Source organism: Trematomus bernacchii, unplaced genomic scaffold (assembly GCF_902827165.1).
Source record: "Trematomus bernacchii unplaced genomic scaffold, fTreBer1.1, whole genome shotgun sequence".
NCBI classification, from domain to species: domain Eukaryota; kingdom Metazoa; phylum Chordata; class Actinopteri; order Perciformes; family Nototheniidae; genus Trematomus; species Trematomus bernacchii.
The window spans coordinates 4964825-4992618 of NW_022987593.1; the positions used below are offsets into that span (position 1 = coordinate 4964825).

The 27794-nt window shown below is 43.8% G+C and overlaps 1 protein-coding gene across 3 annotated transcripts; it reads left to right on the forward strand.

Moving 5' to 3' along the window:
* On the forward strand, positions 1–27794 carry LOC117482288 (arachidonate 15-lipoxygenase B-like). Of its 3 annotated transcripts, XM_034130354.1 has the most exons (16): positions 1–46; positions 393–536; positions 19021–19171; positions 19592–19790; positions 19910–19997; positions 20249–20371; positions 20595–20695; positions 20865–21031; positions 22012–22155; positions 22882–23085; positions 23188–23274; positions 23355–23524; positions 24350–24471; positions 24591–24691; positions 26689–26859; positions 27068–27794. In XM_034130354.1, exons 3-16 carry the CDS (start codon positions 19028–19030, stop codon positions 27248–27250), a joined length of 2004 nt encoding a protein of 667 aa, XP_033986245.1. In that variant the 5' UTR covers positions 1–46; positions 393–536; positions 19021–19027; the 3' UTR covers positions 27251–27794. The 3 variants fall into 3 exon arrangements, with proteins under 3 accessions (XP_033986245.1, XP_033986246.1, XP_033986244.1); XM_034130355.1 differs by lacking the exon at positions 1–46 and having other exon boundaries at positions 317–553; XM_034130353.1 differs by lacking the exon at positions 1–46 and having other exon boundaries at positions 317–536.

Sequence of the window (27794 nt, forward strand, 5' to 3'; positions counted from 1 at the left end):
AATCAGCAGACATGAGCCATTCACCAAAGGATTCTTGGTCTAACAGGTAAAAGAGATGCTTTATGATCTTATTCTTTTAGCAAAGATTAGCCTTATAAATAAGTGAGAATTGACAAAAATAGTAGTATTTGTCATATTATATATTTTGCCAATGCCATTTTCATTGTACAACCAGTATTAATCCAACTTTTTTTGCCCTCAGGTTTGTCTTTTACTTTCCAGTGTAAATATTGTTATTTTTTGCATTCAGGTTTATCTAGTCACAGTCAACCCAAACTAGTGCTGAGCAACTTCTTTGTTATTTTCTCCCTTACAGGATTCTTCCCTGGGACTTTAAACAATGTCTACATTACATTGTGTAATACCATCCTCTATTATCCTCTCTAAAACAGAAAGGCAACATATTCCTGTGTGACTACAAGCTTCTGGATGGACTGAAAGCAAACACCATCAATGGGAAGCAGCAGTACATGACGGCTCCCCTTGTCCTGCTCCACAAAACACCTGATGACAAGCTGATGCCACTTGCTACTTAGGTGAGATTAGCACTCAGGTATAGTCAATCGTTAAGATTTATGTTAGTGTATTGATTAAAGCAGTCTATCATTTAAACTAAATAGCAGCCACCATAGCTGGTGTTTAGATGACAGCTATAAATTCCGGTATTGTTGTACAAATTACAGTTAATTCACTATTGCCTGACCCTGAAGCATATATTCAGTTTCACTTAGGTGAACTAGACAGTGACAAACTGAACAGTGTTACTGTTACATGGGATTCAATGCAAAGTGAATTTCACATAAAGAATAAAGAGAGCATCTAGCTGAGAAGCAGATTAAACCTATAGTACATTATAAAAATATAAATGTCATTTATTTATATGTTAACGCATAAAATAAGAAATCAATATCTGTCTATTGTTGTAGTAATGAATATCGTGCCCTTTTGGCCAGGTTGCTCTTGAAAAGTGAGACATGTGTTAATAAAAGATAAAGAGTCGACATTATTTGAAATTGTAAAAGTATAGAGCAGTATTTTTTTGTTATTATTATTATTTGTTAATATTTGTTTTTGTTTTGAATTCATGGGTAGAGAGAAAACACAGATTTATTTTACAGATCAGATCACATACCGTTGCCTTAAATAAATATTATTTGCCTATTTTCCTGTGGTTTCTCAGTTGCAGTAACGCCGGGTTACGTATTGTAACCCTTGTTATATAAACACAGGCGGAGCCCTCTACTGGACTCTATGGGTACTACCTTATCCCGCGTGCATTCTCCCACTGAGACTTCTATAGACGTAGCCGGCCCAGGGCGGGCCTACCTGAATGCGCGCGCATCACACCGTATAAAAGGAGGCCTCGCCTCCTGACTGCTATCCTATACCTCTCTTCAGCGAGCGGAACAGGACAGACAGTGCCCTGAGTAGAGGGCTCCGCCTGTGTTTATATAACAAGGGTTACAATACGTAACCCGGCGTTATATCTCTCACAGGCTCCGCCCTCTACTGGACTCTATGGGTACAGTGGGTGGAGCCCTGATGTATACGCGCACTGTCGTCCAACACCAATCCACCCTACTGCCCCTGACCGGCTTTTCTGGTCAGCAGCTGCTGCCCCCCCCTCTCCTTTAACCCGGTTGTGACCGAGGAGAAATCTGGGCTGCGGCTGACAGAGCACACCCTGCTGCGCTTGCCTCGCAGAAAGTGTGCTCAAAAAACAGTGCCGGGGGACCCCCCCCCCCTCCGCCCCTAGACGGATGGGGAGAGCCCCCTCGGCCCCGTATGGGCTTACTACGCACCTGCCTTCCTGAATCCCTAAGGATAACAGGGAGAGCGCCAGCGCCCATGCCTCACACTCAAGCACTGACCCCATGCAGAATGTGAGAGGACTACAAATGTGGGGGGGCTATCCTCCCCCTGCCTCTCGGCAGGAGGGGGGCAGCCCCTCCGCCCGTAACAGGCCAGCGCGCCTCTTGCCTATCCCGGGACCCTCAGAGGGCCCAGGAAAGGTGAAGGCGCATCACGTCCGGGGAGGGGGTCAGATGCCAACTGACCCACAACCCCCCCCTCCCCTACAAATGCTGTGTTGCCCCAGCAAGCACAGACGAGGAGAAAGAGCCAGACATGTCCAAGAGATAAAACCTTATAACGAGGCCTGGCGTCGACCAAGACGCCGCTGTGCATAAATCCTCCACACTGTTGAATAAGGCTGTTGACACAGCTACAGCCCGTGTGGAGTGCGCACGAATCCCCGTGGGGCAGGCTCTCCCTGCCTGACCGTAGGCATGTGCAATGCACTCGCAGAGCCAGCCTGCCAGACGTTTCTTGGACAGAGCTTTCCCGATCACCCCGCCCCCGAAGCACACGAACAGCTGTTCGGTGCGTCTAAGGGCAGCCGTGCGCTCCACATAACATGCTAGCACACGCACCGGGCAGAGGAGGTGCAGTTTAGCCTCCCTGGCCCCCCATGGAGGGGGAGACTAAAACCCCCTAACTGAATAGCCCTCGACCTGAACGCACTCCTTAGGTCTTTAGACACAAAGGAGGGGTTCGGTCTAAGTGTTGCGCCGCTCCGGCCACCCCGAACTAGTAAACAACTCGGGTGCACCGACAGAGCAGTTAACTCGGACACTCTTTTGGCTGACGTTAAGGCAAGAAGCAAAGCTGTTTTCCACGACAATGCTTTCAGAGGGGAGAGCTCCAGAGGCTCAATGGTCCCGAGGCCAGAGCCTCGAGCACTAGGGGCAGGTCCCACTGCGGGGTGGAGACGTGCACTACAGGGCGCAGTCTCCTAACCCCCTGTAAAAACCGCGACATCAGTGGTTGATTAAAGACTGACCTGCCACCAAAAACCCTCACGACAGGACGAGATGGCTGCTGCATACACTTTCACTGTGAAATGCGCCAGCCCTCTGTCCACCAGTAAGTGTAAGAAGGATAAAATAGAGCCCAACTCACAAGATAGGGGCTCTATTCCCCGCTCCTCACACCAATGCTGGAATCTCAGCCACTTTGGCCTGTAACAGGCTGTGGTGGATTCTGCTCTAGCTGCCTGGATAGACTGAATAACGCTGTCAGACAATCCACCCTGTCTCAGCCTGTCCCTCTCAGGAGCCAAGCCTGAAGAGGACGGCCCAGAGTGGGTAACGCCCCGATTGGACCTGCCCCTTGAGACATCGCCCCCCAGAACTGGGGGATCGCCCAGGGCTGGCCCACCTTCATCTGTGTCATTTCTGAGTACCACGGAGCCCCGACGCGATTCGGTGCTACCAGAATGACTGCCAGACGTTCTCGCCTCACTCTCCCCAGGAGAAGGAGAATGAGACGCAGCGGTGGAAAGGCGTATAGCAGCTTCCTTGGCCATGGCTCGTGTGCAAACGCGTCCACCCCCAAGGGCGGGTCGTCGCTCAGGGCCATGGAGAACCACAGGGCACAGTGGCTGTTGCGCCGGCTGGCGAACAGGTCCACTTCTGCTCTCCCGAACTGGGCCCAGATCTGCTTCACCACCTCCGGGTGAAGCACTCGCCTGGCAGGGGGCCGCCCCTCGACCTGAGGTCGGCCCCTCTGTTCTCCAGTCCCGGGACATGGAGGGCTCTCAGAGATAACACCACCTCTGAAGCCCATAACCACAGCCTCTCCGCTGTGGCCAACAAGGGGGCGGAGCGGACTCCGCCCTGCCTGTTGATATAAGCCACTGTGGTGCTGTTGTCGCACCTGACCATTACATGTCTCCCCTGAATTAGGGGCATGAAATGTCGGAGGACTAACACGACTGCCCGTAGCTCTAGGAGGTTGCTGTATCGAAACTCTGTCAGAGCCCAGCACCCACCTATAGCTCTCTTCAGGCAGGTCCCTCCCCATCCTGTTCCGGACGCGTCCGTGAACACTGTGATGTAGGAGGTCACCCGTCCCAGTGGAGACCCCCTCCGGAGGTGGTCCGGAGACCCCCAAAACCGGAGGTTGCCCCCACCGAGGGGGGGGGAGGAATGGTCACCAGCCGTCGTTTGTGCCTCCAAACGCAGGCTGGGGAACCACCTCTGCAGGCGGCGCATATGTAGTAACCCCAGCGGGACCACCATGTGAGCAGCCGCCATGAGACCCAGAGTCTGCATGACAGTTAAAGCTGTCACTGTCGCCCCCTGTCGCAGCCTGTGCACCGCCCTGAGAAGGGACGCACGTCTGCTCTCTGACAGGGTGGCACGCAGCGCGTCTGCATCGAGCACCACACCCAAATACAACGCCTGTTGGCGAGGTATGGGGGTGCTCTTTTTCCAATTGATCGCAAAACCTAATTTGGTTAGGTGTGTGATCAACTGTGCTGTGCAAAACATTGCCTGTTCCCGGGACCCAGCCATGACTATGAGGTCGTCTATGTAAAAGAAAACTCTCATGCCGTGTGCGCGCAGCGGTTGAAGCGCTGTGGCCACACATTTGCTGAATGTGCGTGGGGATAGGGAATAACCGAACGACAGCCTGTTGTACTCGTAGGCTGTTCCCTGGAAGGCAAAACGCAGATACTTTCTGTGCTCTGGAACAATTTCCACATGAAAGTACGCGTCTTTCAGGTCGATGGTGGTGAACCAATCGCCTGGCTGCACAAGCCCTAGTAACTGTTTCACAGTTAACATGCGGAATTTCCTGCTGGAAATATGACGATTCAGGCATCGGAGATCTAGAATAGGTCTGAATTCCCCTGTTTTCTTGAGAACCAGGAAATACATGGAATAAAGACCCTTCTCTCTGTGCTGAGGCTGCACAACAGACACAGCCTGTTTCTGCACCAGAGCCTGAATCTCTGCTGAGAGGAAACCCATCTCCTCCTGGGAAGACAGATTTACCTCTCGCATGCCCATAACAGGAGGTGGGATGCTGCAAAACTGGAGTGAATAGCCCCGTTTCAGCGTCCTGTCCATCCACCTTGTCAGTACACAGCTGAGTTTCCATTCCCCATAACATTGTGTTAATGGGCAAGCCCTCAGCTGTGGGGCCGCAGCTATAAAGCTGTGATACTCTCTGATGACCCGCTCCGCCGCAAAACTCCCCGTAAAGGGGAGATTCGCCCGTGGGGGGTCGAAGCAGAAAGGGCCGATTATTTATTGAGGACCCTGAACGCACCGCCGTACGCTCACGTGTGAGCGCACGCTCCCTCGTAATGCTATTTTCCTCACTATGGAAAACAGTATTAACCGGAGCTTTACAGGCGTAGTGTGTTTTACTAAGGCCCCTGAACGCACCGCCACGCGCCTCTTTACGAGTGCGGGCGTTGCTATAATGCAGTTTCCACTCAGAGAAAAAAACGGCAGATTTTCCACTGAGGTACCTGAACGCACCACGGCACGCTCCCGTGAGAGCGCGCGCTCCGCCATAATGCTGCTTCCTCTTAGAGAGAAAGAGGCATTAATCGGAGCTTCTTCTGTCCATGAACGCACCGTGGCCCGCTCTCGAGGGGGGGCCGTCATAATGCTATTTTCCCTCACTATGGAAAACAGCATTTAACCGGAGTTCTTACAGGCGTAGTGTGTTTTACTAAGACCCCTGAACGCACCGCCACGCGCCTCTTTACAAGTGCGGGCGTTGCTATAATGCAGCCCCTATCACTATAGTAAGCAGCATTATTTGGAGTCTTAGCTCCAGGCATAGAATGTTTTCTAAAGGCCCCTACACACCAGGCCGATATCGGCCGTCTTGCGTTGTTGGGCGAAAACGGGTTCCTTGTCGCCCAAAGTCAATTTGGTGTGTCTCGAACCCTCGGCCGTGACACGCCTTATTTGGCCTTTCACGGTCGACACCCGGCCGATTCAACATGTTGAATCGGCCGGGTGTCGGACACAAGCTATCGGGCCAAGAAACCACTCTGATCAGCTGTTCAGCTAGCAAATGAGAAGCGAAACGGAAGTGAGGGACGTAAACAAACGATTTAAGGCACAAGACAGCAGCTAAACACCAGCAGGTGATACTTAAAGACATCAAACATAGCCCTTAAATGTCCTCTCTTACCTCCCACACATAGCAGGGACATCTCTGATATCGGCGGGAGCGTCCCCGGCTGTCCTCTGCTGAGAGCTCCGTGATTTGTTTGGTCAAGTCCGGTTTTTCATCTCATCGTAAATTTAGCAAGAAGTGGCCATTATTACATTGCTGACTCAATAAACTACACACCCGCCAGAACACTGCGATCATCAGATGCAGGTCTATTAACTGTGATTTTATAGTATGTCTGCACTTTATGTGCTCATTTCATCATTCATGTATTTTTATATTCTAAAACATGTTTTCGATGGACGAGAGTGAAAATGGAACGCACATGCTATTTGTTTGTTTATATCAGTCTGTTCTTCTTCTCTGTCTTCCGGTTGTTGCCTATTTTGAATGACGAATACACACTACCGCCGCCTGCTGGTAAGGAGAGTTATTGCCACTCACGCATGCGCAGTTCGTACGTGCTCGGCTGAAGTCTTTGCGGTGATTTCCAGTGCGACACACGGCCAATACGCAGGAGAACTCGTCGATGGAACTGTCGGTGTCGGGTGTCGGCGAGTTCTCTGGTGACAGCCTGGTGTGTCAGGGCCTTAAAGAAAAACGTCGGCCAAAATGTCCCTGTACCCGCACCGCACTATAACAGTGCTGCCTGCGGTTTATCACTCTCATCTGCGCACTCCCACTAGCCTCCTCCCTAACCAACCCTGTCTCCTAGAAATTACGTTCCCACAAAACTAAACTGCATTCTCAAATACGTTTCGCAAGAAACCTATTTTCTCCCACATGACGTTTGTTATGAACGTATCTCAAATACGTTTGCTTTCTACCTATATTTGCCATTTATTTTCTAGCTTATAATAATGATAATAGTAATTTATTAATATCATTTTAGAGCAAACTTATTTTCGCGCTGGCTGGCGGCTGACTTTTCAGTTGACCAAATCCGTTATTATGCTGGTTAATGGTTAATAATCACAATATTGTTTGTAGTCGTTTCATACAGCATTCTCAATTACGTTTAACAAGAAACGTATTTTGTCCCACGTTACGTTTGTTCTGAACATATCTTAAATACGTTTGCTTTCTACCTATCTTTGACATTTATTTTCTAGCTTATAATAATGATAATAGTAATTTATTAATATCATTTTAGAGCACACATTTGAAATCGACGATCGGGCTTGATATCCTATGGTTAAATTAAAATCAGTAGGCGAGGCTGTAATTTCGCCAGCTGCGAGGCAGAAAATAATAGTTTTAACATGCCAAAAAGCTGCTGTGTCGTTTATTGCACCTCAAACATTAAAACAAATCCAGAGTTACGTGTTTCTGTACTTCCTCTAAGAAGAAAGGACAGTATACAACAGAAGATGCGTTAGATGCGCCGGTGAAGATGGCCGCATTGTCTTTGTGCTCCTCTCCAACTTTGCCCACCTACTCTGCCATACAATATAGCAGAGAGGAACTTTTCCAATTGCGAAACTTCGTGGACAATATTAACCCTCCGACAGACAATGGAGATTCACCATGGCTACCTGTTGCTGTTCTACCTGAGAGACGCAAGAAGAAGACAAAGCGAGGATGCCGGGCCGGGTTGCTGGTCAGACTGAGAAAACGTGAGAATCGGCCCCCTCTTCCGAGTATTCTTCTGGCTAATGTTCAATCCATTGAAAATAAGCTAGATGAACTCAGAAGCCGGATTGCTTTTCAACGGGACATTAAGAACTGTAACGTGTTAATTCTCACTGAGACTTGGCTCAACCCCGCTATCCCGGACTCCGCTATTGTCCCTGACGGATTCTCTATTTTTCGTCAGGACCGGACTGCAAACTCGGGGAAAAGTAAGGGAGGCGGTGTGTGTGTAATGACTAACAACAACTGGTGCTCAGATGTGAAGATTATTTCATCGGACTGTTCCGCACAGCTAGAGCACCTCATGATCTCATGTCGGGCCTTCCATCTGCCGAGGGAATTCACATCTGTTGTGATAACAGCAGTGTATATCCCGCCGCAGCCACTCGCCGACAACAACACGGCACTCGATCAGCTGTTTGGGTTTATTGATAAAACCGAGACTTCACGGCCAGATGCGGCGTTCGTTGTGGCCGGAGATTTCAACACCGCCAACATGAAGAAGGTTTTGCCAAAATATTACCAACACATCAACTTCCCGACGCGCGGGGGAAACATACTGGACCATGTTTATTCCCCTTTCCGGAATGGATATAAGGCTCTCCCTCGCCCTCCCTTCGGCAAATCAGACCATATCTCACTACTGTTGTTGCCTGCTTACAAGCAGAAACTTAAAAGGGACAGACCGATAACAAGGACAGTACAACGATGGAGCGAGGAGTCAGATTCAGCACTGCAGGATTGCTTTGCATCTACGGATTGGAGTGTGTTTGAAGACAATAACATCAACACACACACGGACACTGTCATCTGCTACATTGGGAAATGCATCGATGACGTGGTACCGAAGGTTTCTGTACGGACATTCCCAAATCAAAAGCCCTGGGTAAACGGTGAGGTGCGCGGCAAACTGAAAGCGCGCACTCTCGCGCACACAGCGGGAGATTTGGAGGAGTACAGGAAGTCTAGGTATGATCTCCGGAGAGCAATAAAAAATGCAAAGAGACAGTACAAAGAGAAGGTGGAATCTGACTTCAAAGGCTGTAACACTAGGAATATGTGGGCGGGACTAAGGACAATGACTGACTACAAAGGAGCAGCGGGGGGTGCTGCGGGAGTGTCTGCGTGCGCATCTCTCCCAGATGAGCTAAACAGTTTTTTTGCACGCTTTGAGAGCAGCCAGGCTGTGGAGGTACAGAGGGACCAGGAGCTACACTGCCCTTTTGTTTTAAATAGGGCAGATGTGTGTAAATCCTTTAAAAGGGTTAACCCACACAAGGCTCCTGGACCTGATGGCATCCCTGGCCGTGTTCTCAGGGTGTGTGCAGTTCAGCTGGCAGAGGTGTTCACAGACATCTTCAACAGGTCCCTGCTGCAGTCTGTAGTCCCCACATGTCTTAAACACTCCACCATCATTCCTGTCCCCAAAAAGACAATCATCACCTGCCCCAACGACTACCGCCCAGTAGCACTCACCTCCATCATAATGAAGTGCTTTGAGCGGTTAGTCAAATTATTCATCACCTCCTCCCTCCCTGAATCTCTGGACCCCCTGCAGTTTGCCTACAGAGCAAACAGGTCCACAGACGACGCCATAGCCCTCACCCTCCACACTGCCCTCTCACACCTGGACCCGAAGAACAGGAACACATATGTGAGAATGCTGTTCATTGACTACAGTTCAGCATTCAACACCATTGTGCCCTCCAAGCTGGCCATCAAGCTCAGAGACCTCGGGCTCAACAGCGCCCTCTGCGACTGGATCCTGAACTTCCTGACGGGCAGACCCCAGGCAGTGCGGGTGGGAAACATCACATCCTCCACCCTGATTCTTAACACCGGTGCCCCTCAAGGCTGCGTGCTCAGCCCTCTCCTCTACTCCCTGTTCACCCACGACTGCGTGGCCACACACAGCTCCAACACCATCGTGAAGTTTGCTGATGACACGACCGTCATCGGCCAGATCACAGACGATGACGAGACGGCATACAGAGAGGAGGTCGAAAACCTGACATCTTGGTGCCAGGAGAACAACCTCCATCTCAACATCAGCAAAACAAAGGAGCTGATTGTGGATTACAGGAAGCAGCAGGGAGAGGGACACGCCCCCATCGCCATCAATGGGACTACGGTGGAGAGAGTCAAAAGCTTCAGGTTCCTTGGGGTCCACATCACTGAGGACCTGACATGGTCTCTTCACACCACCACCATCACCAAGAAAGCTCGACAGCGGCTCTTCTTCCTCCGCAGGCTGAGGAGGTTCAAAATGGATTCCAGGATACTCTGCAACTTCTACAGGTGCACGATAGAGAGTATCCTCACTGGCAGCATGACGGCCTGGTACGGCAGCTGCACCGACCTCGATCGTAAGGCTTTACAGAGGGTGGTGAAAACTGCACAGCACATCACCAGGACGGAGCTGCCATCCATGGAGGACCTTTACTCCCAGCGGCTCAGGAAGAAATCACTACGGATTATCAAAGACCCCCATCACCCCAGCCACAAACTGTTCTTTCTGTTGCCGTCTGGCAGACGTTACCGCAGCATCCGGGCAAGGACAAGAAGATTCGGAGACAGTTTCTTCCCGCGGGCAGTGAGACTGTTAAAAAATTGAACTGTTGAAACAACTTCAAACATTCAACTGCTACTCAGTAGTATGTATCTAATACCTAATATATATATATCATTCCAATAACTTGTATATAGACTCATACTGCACTATTCCACATCATAACTTTATTTCATTTTTATAACTATTATTATTTTTGTATTGCTCTTGCTCTTATTGTTATTATGTTATGTTATTATGTTGCATTGTTGGAGAAGCCTGTGACATAAGATTTTCAACTGCATAATTACTCTGTAGCTATGTCAGATTGACAATAAAGAACCTTGAACCTTGAAGAGCTCTGTGGCTTCAGGCTTGATCGCCGTTCAAATGACAGCTGGTTTCCCCAAAAGTGAGCAGGGCTGTAAAGTGACGTAGGAAAGATCATCAGCTCGCTGATTGGATGTTTTAGCCGCAATGCACGTCGGGATATGGTGTTAATGCGATATGAAATCCGAAAAAAGAATCAGAGTTTAGGATGGCCGAAGACACTACACTACCCATAATCCCCAGCTATCGTTTGGGACTACAGTCCTGTTGACAAACCCCGTGATTAATCTTCAAGCTCTGGGATTGGATGTTGGAGTGGCAGTGCGCCAAGGTTACGCCGAGCGCCAAACAGCTCTTTGAAATGGAACGAAACCACGGCAGACTTTCCAAAACTGGACTCGAACGCCCCCCCCAGAACTACAAATGCTGGCTATTGTGTTTCGCAACATGTTCTATAGCGTCTCTACTGGGAATTGTAGTTTTAAAAGACGTTTTCGTTTTTCCCAAAATTAGAAGTTGACAGTATTAAACTGTGTACAGCCCTGGAGGTTTAGGGGATAGGAAACAAATTGGTGTGTACAAATGTAAAACATGTAATTAATAAATGGGTGAAAATCGCTTGTGTCCATAATGGGAAGCATTAATATATACCCACATGCCAGCTCATTGTTACTTTGGAATTCTACTCCACTACAATTCAGAGGTTAACCTGGTATTTTTACTCCACTAGATTTATTTTAGTTACTTTGCAGATTCTGATTAATGATGTGAAATATAAACAACCCTTAAAGCAGACTTTAGTTACACCTGAGTAAAATTCAGGGAAAGGTGATTGTCAAGTGCCAACAATCAGGAGAGATATTAGTTGGTGCTTGAGAAGACTAAACATTTATCTGCAGATCTCTATAAAGTATATTCATTACTCGTTATTCTCTACTAATAGTTAATTAAAAACTGTATATAATAGCTATTTTGCACATCCCTTTCAAGATTTTCTAAGGTTTATTGACATATCATATACACCACGATGTTGAAGTTATGCAATTAATGAAAAACTTGGGTCACAGGTTCCTCAACAGTGCATTACAAGACATCTATCAATATGTGTGTATTCCTCCACCATTAAACTCAAATTCTGCACATGTCTTATACTATCTATACATAAGAGTATAATTAATATATATATAATATCAGTTAAAATAAGTGCTTCAACACAGTTAACATTGCAGGAAAGCAATATATTAGACGCTAAGTACTTTGTCAGGCTTAATATTTATCTGTAGATAGATACCCCCAAAGCTTTTTTCTTATTTGAAAGAAAACCTAAAGTATTCTTTAATGTGTTAATAAAGGTTAATTAGTTTGTCTGTTTTGCACATCCTCATATTAATATCTTTGTACATCAGGCACTAAACTGTTTTATTGTAGAGATCACTTACAGTATCTTCTTGATTTTTTATATTCTATATTTCTATCATTGACCTTCTACTTTCCCCCTATGAAAGTATGTACTCTTAATATTTTATTCATCAAATAACATTATTCAACAAAAATAACATTATTCAACAAAAATGATTAAATAACGTGCTTTAACCACTAGGCGGTGCACACAAGGTACACACAGTATACTAATAATAACTTTGTATTATTAGTGTAGGACACTTATGTATGTATAACATCTGAAGATGTGTAGTTTTATTCATGTTTTTACATAATTGTACAGGATATTGCTATATTATTTCTCATGTTTACTTCTACACATTAATATCTGATTTGTAAAACATCACAGACAGAAAGGTATATCCGTCATTTAATGGTAAGCTATTGAAATTGTGATTCCATAGATGTGTCTCCCATCACCCAAATCCCCTGACTATTCTCTCAACTCAGTATTTACATTCTTATATTCAAAGAAAATCAGTAATATCTTTAAAAACTACAAGTCCTTTTCTATCAGCTGTGCACCGTTATGGTGTAAATATAACCTATCTACCAATTGGATCAAATATAAAAGTCAGCCGTATTAGTATTGATACTGCAAGGAGACGTATTTTGTGAAAAGAAATGTAAGATGTTGTTTAATTGTTGATATATTTATGATCCACGACACGTATTCAGTTTCGGCGGCAGTTCTTCCAGAACTTCAGTCCAGAAGTCTTCTCATCAGGGCTCTATAAATAAAGAACTATGGCAGATGTGTAATATTTAATGTAGCCGAACCGTGTATTACAATGCCGTTATGTGATGACTTTCAAAGAGAAAAGCAAGAACACTCAGAATAAAGTATTATTATTATTTTTTTTAATGTTTTCGGATTTCACATCGCATAAACACCATATCCCAACGTGCATTGCGGCTAAAACATCCAATCAGCGAGCTGATTCCGGTATTGTTCCTGTAATGAGAGTTCACATTTATGCTACATTGAAGGGTGGAATTGACTACACATCTTCAGAAACATAATTTGCTTCAGATATATACTGTAACTCATAGCAATATTGTAACCATTAAGAAAAGCCAACTGCATTAAAAACCCAGTTAACAAACACAAGGTAAAGTATTTTTCCTTCAGTAATGAAGATGTAATTCCAATGTAGACACACCTGGGGTCGCTGTTCAGTCTGTTACGCTGAGCCATGCATTGTCTGGAACGTAAAAGGGACGAAGAAGACAAAGTGAAGTGACGTACTTCCGGTTCAATGTGAAAACATTCCCAGTTAAACCATAGATGTATATAAAAACATATGTTTATATATATCTATGAGTTAAACAACATAAACAAATCGCTTAATAAAAAGATAAAACACTGGCATGTAATTTACGTTTGGATTAAATAGAATGGTTTTGAATAATAGATGAGAGTAAAATCTACGTCACAGCCCCACCCACTTTTGGGGAAACCAACGCTGTTTTGATTGATTGATTGATTGAAAAGTTTATTAACAGCTTGTATATTGGGTACAGTACAGTACAGCTCAAAACATACAATTGTTAAGGGGATGCAGACCAGAGAAAGACTTTCGTCTTGTTTACATCAGGGTCCCCCATTTCCAATTCATCATATCATTTAAGACATATAAGACATATTTGACATACAGATGGCTTATTTACAATTTACATACAGGTGGTTTTTTACATACAGATGGCTTATTTACAATTTTCATTTTAGATTTCGTTCTAATACATCCTAACCGGACATTTAAGACATACCAAGTCTACAGATATACAGTTAGTAACAGAGTCTAAAATGCGAGTATATACATAGATGGGGGGGGGAAGCTGTCCATTGTACGACAGGTTGAGATTTGTACCATTACCGGGGCCAGTTTTGCAATGCTTTCCCCCGAAGGTGCTCTTTAAGAGAGGTTTTGAAGGTAAGTATAGTTTTACTTTCCTTTACAGTTGTGGGAAGAGCGTTCCACCTTGATGTGGCATAATTGCGAAACGTGTATTCCCCTTTTTTTGTGCCAAATCTGGGTTTTACATGATTTGTGGAGCTCCCTCTGGTGTTATGATCATGGTATTCCTTGACCTTTGGGAAGAATTTTGACATGTACATGGGTACCATAGAGGTGTAGTGGATCTTGTAGACCAGGCCCATTGCAAGTAGCTGTACTCTGTCGTCTACTCTAAGCCATCCTAGGTTGTCAAAGTGGGCAGAGGTGAGGTGGGTTCTAGATGAAAGGTCAAGCAGTAGTCTGACCAGTTTATTTTGCGATGTTTGAAGTTTTATTTTTAGCGCCTTGGAGGTGCTATGGTACCATGACGTGCAAGCATAGTCATAGTACCCTTGAATGAGTGCTCCTGCCAGAGTTTTCAGGGTGTTTTTGTTTACCAGAGAGGAGATCCGGTATAGGAATCTAGTTCTTTGATTGACTTTTTTTATTACATTGGATGCCATTTTGTCACAGGAGAGGTTTGCCTCAAGAATAGATCCTAGGTATGTAATTTCCTTCTTACTTGTGACAATAATGTCACCCACTGCAACTGAGAAGTCGTCGGATTTGCTGAGATTATGTTTCGAACCGAAGAGAATGGACTCTGTTTTACCCAGGTGTAATGATAATTTATTATCGGCGATGTCATTTGAACGGCGATCAAGCCTGAAGCCACAGAGCTCTTCTGCTGTCCTTAGAGGAAGTTTGAGGTGTTTGAGGTGCAATAAACGACACAGCAGCTTTTTGGCATGTTAAAACTCTGCCTCGCAGCTGGCGAAATTACAGCCTCGCCTACTGATTTTAATTTAACCATAGGATATCAAGCCCGATCGTCGATTTCAAATGTGTGCTCTAAAATGATATTAATAAATTACTATTATCATTATTATAAGCTAGAAAAGAAATGTCAAAGATAGGTAGAAAGCAAACGTATTTAAGATATGTTCAGAACAAACGTAACGTGGGACAAAATTAAACGTAATTGAGAATGCTGTATGAAACGACTACAAACAATATTGTGATTATTAACCATTAACCAGCATAATAACGGATTTGGTCAACTGAAAAGTCAGCCGCCAGCCAGCGCGAAAATAAGTTTGCTCTAAAATGATATTAATAAATGACTATTATCATTATTATAAGCTAGAAAAGAAATGGCAAATATAGGTAGAAAGCAAACGTATTTAAGATACGTTCATAACAAACGTCATGTGAGAGAAAATAGGTTTCTAGAAGATATGTAGAAAATAAACGTATTTAAGATATGTTCATAACAAACGTAACGTGGAAGGAAATACGTTTCTTGCAAAACGTATTTGAGAATGCAGTTTAGTTTTGTGGGAACGTAATTTCTAGGAGACAGGGTTGCCCTAACGGGAGCTATAGCTGGGGCGGCGAATGGGGAATTTGTACAGTCATCAACATGTGCAAGTGTATTGTGGAAACAAAGGACACTCAGACTTGGATACAGATCAACACCATCTTTATTTTTTAAAGGTTTTAACGGGGATCTGGGCATTAAATAGACAGATAACTCCGCGAAGATAGAGTTCCCCACCCGGGTGCTCTGCTGTTGCGGAGCCTGCCTCGGTTGGGCAGCCCCTCCCCGTGATTGCCGGTATGCCGGTGCCACGGGGTGGGCCGTAGAGGTGGAGGGCGCTGCAGCTACGGGACCCCCGTGCCGGCGCCTCTCCCTCCGCTTCACTGTCGTACTACGCTCCCTCCTCTGCATGGCATGCGAGGGGGGCACGTAGCGGAGCCTGATGAGGAGCCAGCGATAGCATGCGGCTAAGCTGGACTCCTTTATGGCGCATTTCCACTACACGGTCGGCCTCGGCCACACTCGGTACGGCTTGGCCGCGTTGGGCCTTAACAGGGCCGACTCACTTCATGCTGCGCTTCCATTACAGTTTAGGAACTGGGGTAGTTACTATAGTAACGCAGTGTAGGCGGAGCCGTGACGTCATCTTCAATGAGAACTCCAGAAACACAACACAGCCGTTAGCTGTTAGCACTCAGAGCTCACAGCTCCTTATATATGTTCAGAAACTCGACAAAAGTTAAACAAGTACAAACCACAGACTGCCTGTGTCATGGTGAATACAGTCGCTGCTTTATTTATGTCTGTATAGGCCGTTGTTGTGAGTGTGGACGGTCAGAGCATATACTGCGTTAGCTTAGCCAATCTCCATCTAGAAAAACACGCATTTAAAAGGTTTTTTGCCTGCCGTCTGTCTGCAGACTTGACAAAGCATTAATTCATGGTTTTTACTAACCGGTATCAGTATGTTGTTACTTCGGCATCATTTTGAAACGTGTATTACAATTAAATCACGGTCAAATATGTCCATCTTGTTGTAGTTCTAGCCCTCTTGCCAGCGCTCCTCTCTCTAGTTTAGCATACTCAGCCCGACTCAGCCCTGTTTGTTGGCCCCGATAGAACCACAATTTTGTCGGGCCAGAAAAGAGGTGAAAAAGTGGCGCCGGGCCGGGCCGGGCCGTAACTAGGCCTAGTGGAAGCGCAACCAAAAACGGGTACGGCACGACACGGCACGCTTAAAGCGAGCTCCGCGCTGTAGTGGAACTGCGGCATTAGATAGGGCCGTGAGCCCTGGCCACACGTGACGAGACGCCACTGTGGCCAGGGAAATCATCCGCCCTGCTGCGGTGGCCACGCCATAAATCAGATTACTCATCTGACTAACAGCGTGGTCCGAATAATCGCTCTCGTCCTGAGACGGGAGGGCAGGGGCGTCTGCCTGAGGGTGATCAGGAAGACGCCAACACGCCAAGATTATCGAGGCCTTCGTTTTAAAAGGCTGCTGCCATGTCGCCTCCACACACCGCCATACCTCTGGCAGCTGGGGCGAAACGAAGGTCGGCTGCGCCGGATGCACCGGGCCATAAACCCCCGATCTCAGGCGGTTTACAGGCCTCGGTGGCAGCGGTGGGGGGAGCGGTAAACCTACACGCTCCGCCGCCAGAGTCATCACCGCTGGGAAATCCATCCGCGCAGAGCTGAGAGTTGGACCTCCGGATAGCGAGGCGTCCTCGTCGTCGATCATCGGAACCGGGGCCGCCTGGCCCCACGGCAGGGAGAACCGGAACGATGTCCCCTCGCTTCCCGAATCGCCCATGTCCACGACGTCGAGATCCAGCTCCTCCGACTCCTCCTGCGGGGCAATCTTCTCCAGGAAGTGCTGCCCACGATGCTCCTCGTGCGCCGCGGGATCGCCTGGCAGGCCGAGCACGCCGGCGTCGAGCCCATACCGTTCATCGCGTGGTCGGGCCCCAAACACGTGAAGCAGAGGGAGTGCGGATCGACTCCTGAAATCAGGTTCGGACAATTCGGGCAGGTCCTATGGTCCAGCCATACTCTCTCTCTATTACTTTCACTTCAATACGTCTTACGTCTTCTGTGGAATCACTTCCGCTTAGCTGAAGAGAAAAAGGATAGCAGTCAGGAGGCGAGTCCTCCTTTTATACGGTGTGATGCGCGCGCATTCAGGTAGGCCTGCCCTGGGCCGGCTACGTCTATAGAAGTCTCAGTGGGAGAATGCACGCGGGATAAGGTAGTACCCATAGAGTCCAGTAGAGGGCGGAGCCTGTGAGAGATATAACTGTTCAGCTCAGCTGACTAAAAGGGATGTTTCACTCAGACAAAATAACTTTGACTGTCCAGAAAAGGTTTTTAACATATTGCATAACACTTCAACCAAACTGATATCATGCCAGGTTGCATAAAGAGAACACTGACAGCACACAACATACAAGCCTCGTCTTACCACTGACATACTTCTGTGTTTGCCAAAGAGATGTAAGTAACTGAATTATCTAAGTCAAAAATCATAGTCATCTTTTTATCAAGCATTACGTCGACAGCACAATTATCTGAGTCACAAAAAAGAAAAAGAAAAAATATGTCAGAGCACACCGGTCAGCTCCATAGTCATAGTCAGGAGTCAGTTGAGTTGATCAGGATATTTTGGAATCAGAATAGGTGTGTCTGGATTGTCAAAAAACACCACGGATCATAGTTCGTTACCAGAGGTTATCAGTCACATCAGTAAGGGTGATGTTAGTGAGTGGGTCATGATTATCTATTGCTCTCTCTTGATGGGGAGACGCAACATTTGTGTGTTGTGTGGGGAAAACATTACTGGTATTAGACACCATAGGATGGGATGACAGGCTCCTCCATGGAGTAAGAGTAGGACACGTCATTGTGTAATGCAGCCTCGCATGATATCAGTGTTGTGGAATACCTTCCCGTAATCTACCCTTACTTTCAATGGACACTCTGGAAACTGCCAGAGTTCCTGAAAATCATTGACCAATTCAATTCATATTAATCTCGCAAGAAAGTGCAGTCAGTCATACAGAGAGCATACAGTCTGCAGACATACAGTTGCAAGGATTCAGAGGGGCAGACCCAGGACCAGGTGGAGGGATTATACAGTGTCTCCACACTATATAGAGCTAGTTAATGAGGCCAGGGGATGGGAAGTTTGGGGCCCTCTGCTGGAACCGCTTACTCTGCAACCTGACCCAGGATAAGGGGTTGAATATGGATAGAAGAATGGAAAAGGCCTTCAGAACTAACTAATGGTTCCATAGTTCATATTGTTTTGGCCTGTTTTAATATGCAAACAAATTTCTCAATGATTATTAGGAATTCGTTTGAACAACCTTCGGGTCAATGTCCTACATGTCTGACTGTACATCACTATAACTTTATTCTACTACTTCTTGCTGGATACTCCCACAAAATAGCTTGTATAAATAGCAAAATCAGTGGGGATTACTTTTATTGAAAGAGCCTTTCTTTAGAGAAACTTCCCGCTCTCATTAAAAGGGAAGAGAGATGCTTTATGATTTATTTACGATTATTGATCAGTTAAGCAATGACTGGACAGTAACACATTCAGTGGGACATTTTATATTCGTTGTATAATACTTTTTGCTTAAGTCCTTTTAATTATGATATGAATTTGAAGGGTTTCTTTGCACTGAGGTCGATGTAATCACAGTTACTCGTATACTGAATGGTTATTATAGTTCTCTCACAACCAGGATTCTTCTGCTTTTCAGAGTGAAAATGGTGCACTATAAAGTGACAGTATCCACTGCCTGCCTCGATGATGCCGGCACTTCAAACAAGGTCCACATTAAGCTGTGGGGACAAAATGGACAGAGTGAACGCACCTGGCTTGAAGGAGATTCATCTTTCATCCTAGGAGCTGTAAGTCTTAAATATGCCTTTCTATATTTAAACGAAGGCTTTAACATGCTTCCTCAAACTGAACAAGAGATAACACACAAACTAATTACTTACAGAAACTAAAATAATATAAACCTTTAATTATCCCTGTAGGGTAATTCAGGTGTTTATTAAGCAACATGAATAAGATTGAAATAAAGATAGCACAGGTAAGTGTTCACACAAGGAACACTCTGCAGCCTTGACATCTAGTTGCTCTCTGGGAAGAGGAAGCAAAGACAGTGAACATATCTTCTGTATTGCGCACATTTTTATTATTTTCTCAAAACTTATACATTCAGTCATTTTGTGATAATCATTTGGATGTCTAAGCTTATTGGTTATCAAATACACTTTATCTCTTGTATCAATGATTCCAAACAATTTCTGTCATTACACCAGGTGTCTTCTTTCACTGTTTCCTGCCCTGTCTCCATTGGAGAGCTGCATGGGATAGAGCTAGACAAACAGCCACCAGAAATACAAGATGATTGGTTCCCTGTCAAGGTGGTAGTCAAATCTCCTGAGGGAGGCACCTACAAGTTTCCCATTTTACGCTCCATCACTACCAGTGATGTACAATTCTTCAATGAGGAAAAAGGTTTGTGAAATGGTTGTTGTACTGTACGATGTTCACTTTCCAGAAGTTTTTCAAGCTGGTCTATAAGGAGTCCAGAGACAATTCTGTATGTTAAATCTTTTTTTGATTCTTTTTTTAAGCTCCGATTACGCCGCCTATAAAAACGTGTATTATGGCAAGAAGCCTTTGGGACTGGGTTGACCCGGATTGGCGAAAGAAATACTATCTGTAAGAGCTCAGAGCGTATTCACATTTTAATTGTATTTATTCCAAAGATAACATGTATCCAAACCTCCTCCACATTTGGGTAAATATATTCATTATATGTAATGACAAATTAATCAAAGCGTGACATTGTTGCACCAGGGTTTATGATTACAAATAAAATAGCCTACTTGTAGGTGCAGTTTCTCCATTGTTAAGCATTAGAGTGGTAGTTTTAACAGCGCAGCCTCACCACCTTTTTCTATTTATCACAGCTGGCATTTGTATGGAAAAGGAATGCCCCATTGCATGAAGGCAGAAACGCTTTCTTCTCTGCCTTTGGAGGTTCAGTTCTCCTGGAGCGAGAATTGGGAGTTTCTCTCCAATGTCATCACTGGGTGAAGCCTTTAAAACACGACCTACCGACCGACCGACCGACCTACCTACCTACCTACCTACCTACCTACCTACCTACCTACCTACCTACCTACCTACCTACCTACCTACCTACCTACCTACCTACCTACCTACCTACCTACCTACCTACCTACCTACCTACCTACCTACCTACCTACCTACCTACCTACCTACCTACCATTGTAATAAAGGTTTTTTTTCTAGGCTGATTGAGCTGAACCTGAAAGAACTTGCTGATTCCAAAGATAACTGGACTGGTCTTGATGATATCAGGGGAATATTAAACACCAAGAACAACTTATCAGGTGTACTATCATAGAATCTCACATTATTAATTGATTTTGTAACCAAAAATATTAAATCAGGTGGAACCGAGAACAGAACCTTGAGAGACCCCACAAAAGACAGTTGTTTAAGATAAAGATTTTATAAAAGAAAATCATAAACTCAACTAAGTGCAGCTCTTTTGTCCAGGCTATGTCCAGCAACATTGGAAAGAGGATGCTTTCTTTGGCTACCAGTACCTAAATGGTGTCAACCCCATGTTGATCCGACGTTGTTCAGCTCTGCCCAACAACTTTCCTGTCACTGATGAGATGGTCTTCCCCAGAGGTCCGTATACCTTGGCAGAGGAAATTAAGGTGAATGTCTTTATACTCTCAGTAGTAGAAACTTGTTTTGCCCAATGACATGTTCAATTAAGAATTGTCTGTCACAATTACATGTTCATTTAGTATGTGTAATATATAGGGGTGGGGGAAATAATCGATACAGCATAGTATTGCGATACTTTGCGTGGCGATATTGTATCGATACACGGATGCCAATTATCGATATGTTATTATATATATATATCTTTTTTTAATATATAAACTGTAGCATATCCCTCTGAAAGATGGTCGTACACTTGACTGATGATTTATAATTGATTGAAAACTCCAAAAACCAACGTAAGAGCTACAGAAATAAATAAAACAACAAATACATTTGAGCTACATCCATATGAGTATTACTTTAGAATACCATTAAACAAGTGAACTTCAAATAGTTAGCAAAGTTATAATACAGTATATAAACAAATTAAGACACAAATCAAATGTTTATATTACAGTTAACACTAACCTTGTGCCTCTTGCTAATACTTAAATGTAAACTTTATCTTTTGATATCGCGGTTAATATCTGTACTTAATCTCCGTTCTTTTTCTCCGTCAAGTTTTTGCTTTGGGAACAGTAACGTCGCCTTCAAAATAAAAGCATGTCTATATAAAACAGGAAGTTACGTTAAGACATGAATACAATTTCAATGAAAGTAACAAACACAATGCCAGCTCCTTTTCAGGTTCAAATAACACAAATTGGGTTATTTACATAAACTATTCATATGCAAATCAATTTTTTAACCAGGAAGGGAAGACGGACATGGATATGACCCATGTGATTTGCAATATCGCAATATATCGTATCGCAATACTTAGCATTATCGTAGAATCGCAATACTATCATATCGTGGCTTAAGTATCGCGATAGTATCGTATCGTGGGGAGCCTGGTGATTCCCACCCCTAGTAATATATACTGTGTTGATGTGATTCTAATTGTTACACATCCTCTCTAAAACAGAAAGGCAACATATTCCTGTGTGACTACAAGCTTCTGGATGGACTGAAACCAAACATCATTGATGGGAAGCAGCAGTACTTGACGGCTCCCCTCGTCCTCCTCCACAAAACACCTGATGATGAGCTGATGCCAGTTGGTATTCAGGTGAGATTTGCACTCAAGTAGCTAACATAAAATATCTATGCATTGATTAACTATCATTGATTCAACTATTATTCAAACTGCAGAAGAAGTCGGCCTATACGTTTATTTATTCCTGCCTGGCTCTGAGTCAGATCAACTTTTTGTACAAGACACAAAAGCATTGATGTATAAAAGACAAAGGAACGTGGGGCTGCTGCTCTAAAGTCAACCCTTTGGTCTGACAGGGGCTTCAATGAAAATGTATATTTCCCTTAAAGGTTCTATATAAATGCAGTACATCTATATATATGTATAGCGCTTTTCCAGTCTTTGGAACCAATCAAAGCGCTTTACTCTCATGTCAGCATTGATCCATTCACACACTAATTAGGGGAGACTAATATACACCCCAATTGGCCATTCTATCGGGAGCAATCTAGGGATCAGCTTCTTGTCCGACGACACTATTGAAACCATTGACCTGACCATTGGTAGATGGCGCACTTCCTCCTGAGCAACATAGCAAATAGTTGCTATGAAACTACTTTCTATGTAAAGATATAGGAGTATTGATTACCTAAGCAGTGAATTAAGTCACAGTCCACGAACTGCTAACTTCCATATGTAAGCGATTAACAGATTGATTGAAAAGCAGAGAAAAGTTATAGTAAATAGCAGAAGAAACAAAAATTACAGAAAATGGATCAATGGATTGAAGGAACCACATCACCCTTCCTTCTCCTGCAGCTGAAGCAGACTCCAGCAGGAAACAATCCCATCTTCCTGCCTACTGATTCTAAGTACGACTGGTTGATGGCCAAGATTTTCGTGAGAAGTGCAGATTTCAACCTGCATCAACTGAATTTTCACCTGCTGCGCACACATCTGCTGGCTGAAGTCTTCACAGTGTCACTGATGCGCAATGTGAACAGGGAACATCTACTGCATAAGGTACCTGGAAGAAGAATGCTTGATTAACTGTAGCTGTATTTTTTCAACTTGCTTTCTTTGTTAGCATTTAATAGTGTTACTAACAGAGTTCCCTCCTTCCAGCTGCTCGTACCTCACACTCGTTACACTCTGCAAATCAACTTCCTAGCTCGAAAAAACATCATATCTGAGAACGGATCTTTCTCAAAGGTACGGAAAGACCAACTTTTTTAATATCATGTACAGTATTTGTCTCTAACTATATCCCAAAAATATTGACTGTTTCCTAGTTTGTATCTTCTGGTGGAGAGGCTTTGAAGACCATCCTGAAGCGATCACTGTCCTCATTGACCTACAGCTCCCTCTGCATACCAGAGGACATCACTGAGCGTGGCCTGGAGGCTGTGCCCAACTTCTACTACAGGGATGATGGACTCAAGCTCTGGGATATCATCCAAAGGTATCATAGTGTAGGCAGTTTCTATTCTGCAATAATAATTATGTGCTAGGGATGCAAATAATGTATACTGTATGTTGCCATGCGATAAAGACTCATGTCAATGAATAAAGGATAGATCCGCTGGCACGCACAAAGGCTATGGATCTGTTTGAATGCAGTTATTGCCCCAGCAAAGAGCACTAGTCCTGCAGTAAAGCAACTTGAAAATACAAATGCAGAATTAGAGTTTATTGTGTTCCAATCCTCATCTGCAGAAGTGTGCTCCATATTTTGTTTCATGAGGTCTGGCTACAAAGACTTTAAGATTTCTTAAAATGTCAAACATAAACCTATACAACCAATTCTCAAACTAATGATTAGGTAAGGGATAATGTACATTTTTCAATATTGAAAAGTAAAGATATTGAAAAAGCCTTGCTGTACATTATCCCTTAAAAAAAACTCTGTTCCACGGCGTACCAATGGCTGGAACTGCAACAAAAACAACTTAATTTTAAATGAACGGCAGCACAGATCAATGTTTTCTGTTACTGTCCAAGTCTGTTCATAGTTTGTTTTCAACTAACAAGTCCTTAAACAACACCAGAGAAACCCATACCGTGTTCATGTTAGTGTTTACCGCCTGTCTGTCTTCTTCTGTTGACATATCTCACGTCCAACACTCTGTCTTTCCTTCTCTCCTCTTTGTCAAATATTTCACCAAAATCTTCAAAAGCACAGACCTGATTCTTCTAAAGGGATTGCCCATTCAATTATGTCCCTACAAAGAGTAATACTAGTGCAGTGTGTATAATACACCAGCTAGAAATGTGTTTTACATTTCAGGTTTGTGCAGGGAATGCTCAGCTTCCACTACAAGAGTGATGCTGAGGTTGAGAAGGACAAACATCTGCAGGATTGGATTTCAGAAATCTTCAAATATGGATTTCTTTCCCGATCATCAACAGGTGGGCTAAAGAAAAGCTAAATGTTTTAGATAATAACTGTGCACAGTTATGTACCATTGTAATATGATTATTTAAAAAAAGGCATCTTAGTAAAGCATTTACTTCCCTCTGGTTCTCAGGGATCCCACAGAGATTCAACACCGTGGCAGAGTTGGTGAAGTTTGTCACCATGGTGATCTTCACCTGCTCAGGACAGCACTCAGCCGTGAACACTGGACAGGTAAAGCCTCCTAATATACCACAATTATTATGTATTTGTGTGGAATGGGTAAATAAGGTTTTATTAGTATGTTTCTGTTCTGGAGAACGATGGATGAATTATGTTAAAACACATTACATTAGACTTAGAGGATTGTAAGCAAGTCTTTGAAATAAATAATATTTGAAAGCTATGTTAGCAAGTCAGCAAGGCTGTAGATAGACACAGTGAGGCTTTAAGCCAAAACCAACAAACTATAACATGCTGTTAAACTCACAAGAGCAACTGGATTGAACCCACAATGCAAAACAATGAGAACAGAAACAGGAGTTGTATTACTTGTGTCGTGGCAACTTAAAATCAGCTGCGGTCTTAGAGTATTAGATGAGTTAGGCAAATATGCAAAGGAACACAATATCGATATAAAGTATTTTGAGATCTTCGTTTTAATGCTTGCAAGCATGACACCTCCAAAAGAGAGTGCCCTGTTCTGTTCTGTTACAGCCATTTTTATAGGAAAACATTCAAACCCAAATGACCTCACAAACATCATGTGAGACCAGGTGTTTGCCTTCTGGCACAGTACTGTATGCTAAAACTCACACCTCAAACAAGCCAATACTGGCTTCCAAATACATTTTTCGCACTCTACATAAAACATTTCCAAACAACCAAGTAACTTACTTTGTTAAATGTCTTGAGCAGCTCAACGATAAGTGCAGAGTACCTTTACATTCAAGCAATAAGTGGTTCATTTTGATATTAGAAAGCGAGCAAGACTACTTTTTTGCATTTCTCCTGTGCATTTGACCAGTCTATTTTCTACTGTCGAGCACGTCTAGTTTGTACATAGTTTAGATTAACACAAAGTGGCCACTTTGTTATTAATGCAGTGGTAGTCTGATTTTGTACTAAAATACATTTTTACTAAACATGTTGTAACAAGCACAACAAGGGAAAGTCCCAATATATGCGAGAGCTGTTATATTGGATTGTACACGATACCTAACAAAGTGGCCACTGAGGGTACATATATGGGCAATTCAAAATAATTTAAAAGAAAAAAGCAAATTGTGTTTACTGAATTTATTTATTAATTCTATTTGTGCTTTTTATAACTTAATAGCACAAACAAACTGAATCCCAACCACCCTCAAAAAATTGACAATGTGAGCAATGCTGCTCCCCTCAGTGACAGGATGGATGGGAGAGGATACAGTTTAAAAGGAAGAAAAAACCCACAAAGAAAGGCACAACCAGCGCTCGCTGCATCCCGCGGAGTTGTCTTGAAACGCTCCAGCCAGTCACATCTACAGAAAAGGGCCACTAGCCATGCCACAAAAGGGGAAGAGTATACACTGGAGTTACTCATCAATCCAACATTTTTCACTAGCAGTAGCCCTTCCTCAGTGCAGTTCAGCAGGGAAGTTCAAGAACAAATGGGATCTAGATAACCTCTTATCGTAAATTCCTTCCTCTCTTCCTGTAGTGTCATAAAACCCCATTGCAAAGACATCTGTTATCACACACATGATGATTTGCCATTTTCAGGCATCAGCTGTTACATTACATTAGGATTACACTATATTAAGCTTTAATACCATATTTGCCATAACATTTGAAAAAGGTTTTAATGCAAACGGGCAGGTACTGTGAGTTTGTGGATGTAGTAGCAGAAATAGCTGACGCTAAAAATCCAGGACACGGGGCTGAGGGATATATAATATACTATGTAATATACTATATAATAAGAGCAGCATTGGCTCAATCTCTAGGGACTTGGCCTGGGAACCGAAGGGTCACAGGTTCATGTCCCAATCATACCAAAAGAAAATGAGGAGTGTGGACTGCTGGCTGGTCTTTCTTAATAGTGAAGATATTTCTTTAGAAAAACATTGAATGTCAAGGAGGCACTACAGAAAACTCTGTCCTCTCCTCTCCTCATCCTCTCTGGACCATTAATGTCTGCACATGTTTTGTTCGAAATGTAAAGGCAAACAAATATGAATTCATTGCAGTATGACTATGGTGGCTGGATGCCCAACGCTCCCTCCACAATGCAACTTCCTCCACCAACCAGAAAGGGGACAACAACTAAGGAAACGATGCTGCAGACATTGCCTAACAAGGGTCAGACAGCTAACACAATGTCCACCTTGTGGCTACTCAGCCACTTGGGCATTGACACCGTAAGTGCCCAAAACTTCCTGTGAAATACATCACATATCACCTTAAGATGTTCAGATGCTGTATCAAATCAATTAATATTATTAGCATTATATTATATATATATATATATATATATATTATATAGCCAAATGTTGTTTTATGTTTGATATACATCTAAATTTGAGCAGGAACATTGATGTTTTATGTATCATTGTTTGATGCCATCAGGTACATCTTGGCCACTACCCTGATGCCAAATTTGATGAGACGACCCCCTGCGAGCTGATTAAAGGAGCCTTTAAAGGAGAGCTTGACACATTGAGTGCACACATCCATATTAGAAACATGAGCCTGGAGGTCCCATACACATACATGGATCCAGAGAAGGTAGAAAATAGCGTGGCTATTTGAATATCAGAAGGTATACCTTCCTGAGCTGCTGGCCAAATTCAGCATCATATTGACAAAAGTAGGGAAGGGAAAATCTGCATGTTTTAAAAATGGTGGAAGGAAACTACTGCATGTGATCATTGAGTGATGATCTGGGAATTTTTTTAACAGCCTGATTGATACATTGGAAAATGTACAGTTTTAAATCATAATGTTATTTCTTCTTATTAGCCCATTAATCAATACACAGGGTATCTTAACAAAATAAATAGCTCCTGGAAAAATATTATGTTGCATTATTACAATTGTAAGACTTAAATAAACTGTGCCTTATTACTTATGGTAATAATGAAAAAATAAATATTAGGGAATTTTGTTTTGCCATATTCACTACATGCGGCATGCCGTGTAACGTATCTGTATGTATAAACAAAATAGTTAGTGAGAAGTTTCTTATGATATCCATCTTTCATGGACGAAATGGGACAATTCCAACGTGTTTGTTTAAACTTGTATGTGATATGGAAAATGTAATAAACATGGTGTGGGTCATCTGAATATAAAA

Excerpts from the sequence above, each read along its gene's own strand:
- LOC117482288 (XM_034130354.1), top strand. The coding sequence starts at position 19,028 with ATGGTGCACTATAAAGTGACAGTATCCACTGCCTGCCTCGATGATGCC. Across the intron at positions 21,032-22,011 it reads CCTTGGCAGAGGAAATTAAG|AAAGGCAACATATTCCTGTG; the intron begins GTGAATGTCTTT and ends TCTCTAAAACAG. Across the intron at positions 26,860-27,067 it reads GCCACTTGGGCATTGACACC|GTACATCTTGGCCACTACCC; the intron begins GTAAGTGCCCAA and ends TGATGCCATCAG.